This window comes from Helianthus annuus, chromosome 4 (genome assembly GCF_002127325.2).
Source record: "Helianthus annuus cultivar XRQ/B chromosome 4, HanXRQr2.0-SUNRISE, whole genome shotgun sequence".
NCBI classification, from domain to species: domain Eukaryota; kingdom Viridiplantae; phylum Streptophyta; class Magnoliopsida; order Asterales; family Asteraceae; genus Helianthus; species Helianthus annuus.
Window position 1 is genome coordinate 42,979,237 of NC_035436.2, and position 6,627 is coordinate 42,985,863.

The 6,627-nt window shown below is 40.7% G+C and overlaps 1 protein-coding gene across 1 annotated transcript; it reads left to right on the top strand.

Annotated features, from left to right (window-relative positions):
• The first annotated feature begins 2,844 nt into the window (after positions 1-2,844).
• LOC110933247 lies at positions 2,845-4,299 on the top strand. Its single transcript, XM_022176476.1, has 2 exons — positions 2,845-3,146; positions 3,657-4,299. The coding sequence occupies exons 1-2, from the start codon at positions 2,845-2,847 to the stop codon at positions 4,297-4,299; spliced, it is 945 nt and encodes a 314-aa protein (XP_022032168.1).
• Positions 4,300-6,627: the final 2,328 nt, after the last annotated feature.

Below are 6,627 nucleotides of genomic sequence, written 5' to 3' on the forward strand. Positions count from 1 at the left end.
GTATTATCAGTGGTGGAGGAAAGAATCAAGAAATTGGAGGATAATACCAATTTCGCAAAGGAGAAGTCGGGAGGACGAAAACCTCGTTCTTATAAAGAGTTTATGGCGTGCAAACCGCCAATTTACAATGGGGAGGTTGACCCGATAATATGCCAACGGTGGCTAAGTGATATGGAGGGAGTATTCGAAAGGACCCATTGCGATATGGATGACTACGTAGCTTATGGCACGGGTCAGTTAAGGGGTTAGGCGAAAGATTGGTGGGATAACAAAAAGAAAGAGACCAGAGTTGAAGCAGCTAAGGCTATGACATGGGACGAGTTTAAGATGTCGTTTCTTAAACATCATAGTCCCAAGGCAGTCATAAACAAAATCAAGGAAGAATTCATGCAGCTTCGACACAAGGGTGAATCTATTGATAAAATCACGGGAATATTCATGGATAAGATGAAGTTTTGTGACGAATTGATAACGAATGAGGAGCAGAAAATATATTATTATTATAATATGTTGAGCGCCGAGTATAGGGAGTTTATGACTCCTTCAAAGTATGAGACTCTCACCGAGATTATAAACGTTGCTCGGGAACGGGAGATAGAGTTGAAGAAACAGATTGAAAGAGGTGAAAAAAGGGCGCAGATAGTCAATCCAAGCCCAACGAAAAAGGCGCGCACAACAGAATTCTCAAAGAAACAAGAAGGGAAAAGCGGGTCATCAAACTGCAAGATATGCGGGAAGGGGCACAAAGGTGAGTGTCGGTTCAAGGACAAACCGTGTCCTATATGTGGGAAAACGGGGCACACGGTTGCATTGTGCCCGGGGAAGGTGTCGGTGTGTTACAAATGCTACCAGCCGGGTCACAAGAAATCTGAGTGCCCGGAGTTGATCGGAAAGAAAGATGACAAGAATACACACACTGAGGCACCAAGAGCAAAGGCGAGATCTTTCCAGTTAACAGCAGTGGAGGCAAAAACAGAGCCCGATGTGGTCTCAGGTATATTTGCCATAAATTCAATTCCTGCACATGTGTTATTTGATACAGGTGCGAATAAATCCTTTGTTTCACATGGATTTATTCGACATCCTTCTTTTGTACTAACAAAATTGCCTATGCCATTAGAAGTAGAGATAGGTGATAACAGAAGTTTCCTTGTATGTGATGTATGTCGAGATTGTAAGATAAGCATTGACGATGAAGAATATTCAATAGACTTGATTCCTATGTCGATGGGAGAATTCCAAGTAGTAGTCGGGATGGATTGGCTATCCCGACACCATGCGAAAGTCGTATGTTTCCGCAAGGAGATAAAACTAACATCTCCAAATGGAAAATCTGTTACCATATATGGTGAAAAAGGGGGTAATCCCATTATGAGTTCAATGCTAAAAGCTCGCAAGCTCATGAGGCACAGTTGTAGGGCATTCATGATATATGCAAACGAACCAGACAAGAGTTCATTAGGGATTGAAGATGTACCGGTGGTACGCGAATATGCCGACGTATTTCCGGAAGACCTACCGGGAATACCGCCAGAATGGGAGGTGGAGTTCAGGATCGAATTGATTCCGGGCACGAAACCTGTGGCTAAGGCACCGTATCGGCTCACGCCATCAGAATTACAAGAATTGATGTCTCAAATTCAAGATCTGCTAGATAAAGGGTTTATTCGGCCAAATGTGTCTCCATGGGGCGCACCGGTATTATTTGTGAAAAAGAAGGATGGGAGCATGCGTATGTGTATCGATTACCGGGAGTTAAACAAACTCACGGTGAAGAATCGATATCCGCTCCCAAGAATCAACGATTTATTTGACCAATTGCAAGGCGCAAGTTGGTTTTCCAAGATTGACCTTAGATTGGGGTATCATCAGTTAAAGGTCAAGGAGGAGGACGTACCGAAGACGACTTTCCGTACACGGTATGGGCATTATGAGTTCCTCGTGATGTCCTTCGGATTAACTAATGCCCCCGCGGCTTTCATGGACCTCATGAATCGGGTTTGCAAGCGGATGCTAGACAAATCAGTGATAATGTTCATTGACGACATCTTGATATATTCAAAGAGTGAAGCAGAGCACGCGAATCATTTACGTGAAATTTTGGAAACGCTCAGGAGAGAGAAATTGTATGCAAAATTCTCGAAATGTGCCTTCTGGTTACGAGAGGTGCAATTTCTCGGGCATATCATTAGTGCAAACGGGGTGTTAGTAGACCCGTCAAAGATAGAAGCCGTGACGAGATGGGATCCACCGAAGAATCCTTTGGAGATCAGAAGCTTTTTGGGGCTTGCGGGTTATTATCGGAGATTCATACAGGATTTCTCCAAAATTGCTATGCCATTAACCAAATTAACCCGTAAGGATGAAAAGTTTATCTGGGGTAATGATCAAGAAAGGGCGTTCCAAACGCTTAAGGAAAAACTGACCCATGCACCGGTATTGTCGTTACCGGATGGAACAGACGACATGGTAGTTTACTCAGATGCATCACATTCGGGGCTTGGCTGCGTTTTGATGCAACGAGGCAAGGTTATAGCCTATGCCTCGTGGCAGCTAAAGACTCATGAGAAGAGATATCCTACCCATGACCTCGAGTTGCCGGCGGTGGTGTTCGCCCTGAAAATATGGAGGCATTATTTGTATGGGGTGAAATGCACTATCTTTACCGACCATAAAAGCTTGAAGTATTTCTTCGATCAGAAGGAATTAAATATGAGGCAGAGGCGGTGGTTAGAAACCGTCAAAGACTTTGATTGTGAAATACATTACCACCCCGGGAAGGCTAATGTAGTGGCAGACGCGTTGAGCCAAAAGACAGATTATACGCTTATCTGAGTGCGATCGATGCAACTAATTGTGACATCAGGTTTGCTTGACCAAATCCGGAATTCTCAAACCGAAGCAATAAAGGAAGAAAACGTAAAAAGGGACAGAATAGTTGGGCAGTTAAAAGACTTGGTAGACGGTAACCAAGGATTGAAAACTCGATTTGGGAGGATTTGGGTTCCGAACTCATGTGGAGCCAAGGCACTTCTACTTGAAGAGGCCCATAAATCCCATTATTCGATCCATCCGGGGGAAACTAAGATGTATAATGAATTAAAACAGAATTATTGGTGGCCCGGAATGAAAAGAGATATTGTGAAGTATGTGGAGAAGTGTCTGACTTGTTTGCAAGTCAAAGCAGAGCATCAGAAGCCATATGGTAAATTGCAACCATTGGACATTCCAGTTTGGAAATGGGAACAAATTACAATGGAATTGCTGACCAAACTACCGAAAACCAGCCGTGGTTTTGATGCTATATGGGTAGTTGTGGATAGATTGACTAAAAGTGCTCACTTCATCCCGATTCGTGAGACTTATACATCCGAAAAGATGTCAAAAGTGTATACCAATGAAATCGAGGCACGTCACAGAGTACCGATATCCATTGTGTCTGACAGAGATACTCGGTTTACTTCGGACTTTTGGCGCGAATTCCAAGAGCAAATGGGAACTAAGCTGTTCATTAGCACTGCTTACCATCCTCAAACGGATGGGCAAAGTGAAAGAACAATACAAACGTTAGAAGACATGTTGCGTGCTTGCATTATCGACTTCGGGGGTAGTTGGGATGTCCATCTACCCTTAGTCGAATTTTCATATAACAACAGCTATCAAGCGAGCATTGGAATGGCCCCGTATGAAATGTTATATGGAAGAAAGTGCCGAACCCCGGTATGTTGGGGAGAAGTGGGTCCACGGGGACTAGCACCTACTGATTTAATTCGAACTACGAATGAGAAAATCGACTTGGTTCGAACTCACTTAAAAGCAGCTCAGGACCGACAAAAGTCGTACGCGGATAAACGAAGAAGGCCGATTGAATTTCAAGGAGGCGATAAGGTAATGTTGAAGGTATCGCTGTGGAAAGGGATAATTCGGTTCAGAAAAAGGGGAAAGTTGAGCCCAAGATATATTGGGCCATTCAGAATTACCGAGCGGGTTGGTAAGGTAGCATATCATCTCGAACTGCCTAAAGAATTGAGTGGAATACATAGCACATTCCACGTGTCACATCTCCGAAAATGTCTAGCAGACGAAACTGCTCATGTCCACTACGATGATATCGAGGTGGATAACAGTCTCAACTATGCAGTACAGCCAATTGCAATTTTAGATCGTAAGGCGAAGAGTTTGAGAAACAAAGAGATCAATCAAGTAAAGGTTAAATGGGAACACCGGAAGGGTGCGGGCACCACATGGGAATCCGAAGAAGAAATGCAACGGCTCTACCCTATGTTATTTGGTACGTAACTCGGTTTCGGGGACGAAACCCCTTTTAAGGGGGGTGGACTTGTAACACCCCGGAAATGTAAAACTTTATATTAGAATTAGATAAACAAGAATTTATTTAACTAGGAAATTATAACCTAGCTAACTAGAAGCCTAGAAATAATTCGGAAAAAGGGTTAGAATAACCAAACTATATGTTAAACAAAAGTAGAGGGGCTTATGTTGTCAAAAATCGAAACTTGTATTATCAATTTTTAATAAAAAACAAAACCAAAAACCCCATTTGGGATGTGTGGTCGATCAGAAGCAAGAGAAGGGCGACCCCCATTCTCTAAAACCCTAGCATTCATCAAACTCACAAATTGAAGCCCTTAATCCGCTCTAAATCAAGTTCTAAACACGAATTGTGATCACCTCCTTGCAGGGATCGAAAGGTATGTAATAATTTGGTGTTTTGATTCAAGTTCAGTTTTAGGTTTAATGAGAAAAACCAATTTTTGAGCTTGAATATAAGATGCATGGATGAATCTAGGAAAAATATGAAGTTTAGAATTAAACCCTAGATAATTCTTGTAAAAATCATTGCATGATAATAGTAGAGATTTTAATCACCATTGTAGGTGATTATTGGGTTGTAGAGACTAGATGAACACTAGGATGGTGGTTACTATTCTAGTGAAAACTGAATTCTTGTGTTAAATTCAGTATTTTGATGTTGAAGTTTTGTGTAAATTGACTAATTGATATGAATAAAGATCAAAATAACATGTCGAGAACCTAGTAATGATTAGGTTCAAATCTGACCCGCTAGGTGTTTGTAGAAACGCCTAAGTGAGGATTAAATGATTAATAATCGGACGAAAACGCAAATTCGGATATCATGATAAATTGTCCGTTACAAATTATGGAAGAGTTCTAAACTTGTTATGAATTAAACTCATTAGGCAAGGAATCCGGAACGTCGAGCGGACACGCCGGAGGGGATACACGTGGAAAAGGTGTGCTTTAAAGGTACGTGACTTTAGTCTCGTTAAATTACACATATATGTTTGAGTTTAGCGTATAGATAGAATCATAGTGTAAAGGATGCGTTTGATGTGTTCTAAAGTGGCGTAGTTCACTCGAACATCAAACGGGTCAAAATAAAGACTTGGGATTGGGTTTGGCTTGTTAAATAAGTGATGGTTTTCACTAGATAGTCAAACGGGTTGAATTGATGCTATAAAAGGAATCATGACAATAGCAACATGGTAGTTTCGTAAGTCGTTAAGTGTTGGATTGCACTACGCTTATGAATCTAGCTATATTACTTTAAGTTGTGAATCCAGGATATTGGATCAAATAAATAGAGGTATGTTGCAAAGGCCGTTTAAAACGGAAATGTTGAATTCCGAGGAAACGAGTTTTTAATTCCAAGGAAACACAAAGCCATGAATGGCGCAAACACACCAAGATGAACAAGCCCGGGAACTTGGGTCATGGCATCTAAAGGGTTTTAGAATAAGAAATTGGAAATATACACTTATAGTTAGAATGGGTCGAATAAATGATAGTATAGTAACTTTTAGCCGTATGATTAGTGAGTCAAATGTTGGTATGATAGTCGAAAGGAACATGTCCGTAATGAATTTACAGACATACAGAAAAGAAATAGCCTAAAACGGCATGCGGATAAGGGCGAAATCAACAAAATAGTTACATGGCAAAGTTACAGAGTCCACCGTAAATTACGGTCTCCACCGTAATTTACGGCGGAAAACAAAAGTCTTACGGTGAATCTCTACTGAATTACGGTAGACCAAGACCATTCAGTGTCTACCGTAATTTACGGTAGATACCGTAAATTACGGTAGAGCCCAGGAAACTTAGTATTTTATTTACTTTTCGATGTCGGAATTCGTTTATATGTATTATATTAATGTCAAAACTAATGATTTTAGTGGTTTTGACCCTAGGTATGGATGGGGTCCTCCAGGATGGTGATCAAGCACGTTGTCAAGAACCGAACACGCATTTTGAAGCTTCCGCACTAAAGTTAACCTTGTCAAGACTTTAATCATGTTGTAAATGATTTGTTAACCGTGTTTTGAATCCTTTAAACTAGTGTTAATTGACTAGTAGGGGTTATCTTAAAACTTGTTATGTACTATCTTGGAGTTGGTTTGGGTACTATCACAAATATATATGGTCTTTAAACATGGAAAATTTTTGTAAACCCTACTTTAGTATGAAGTTCGTATAATGTTTATTTAAATCCCGTCCAGTATTAAGGGTCTTACACATAATAACGAGCGTTTTTTATCTTTAATATGGGATGATATTACTATATAAAAATAAAATAAAAAATTT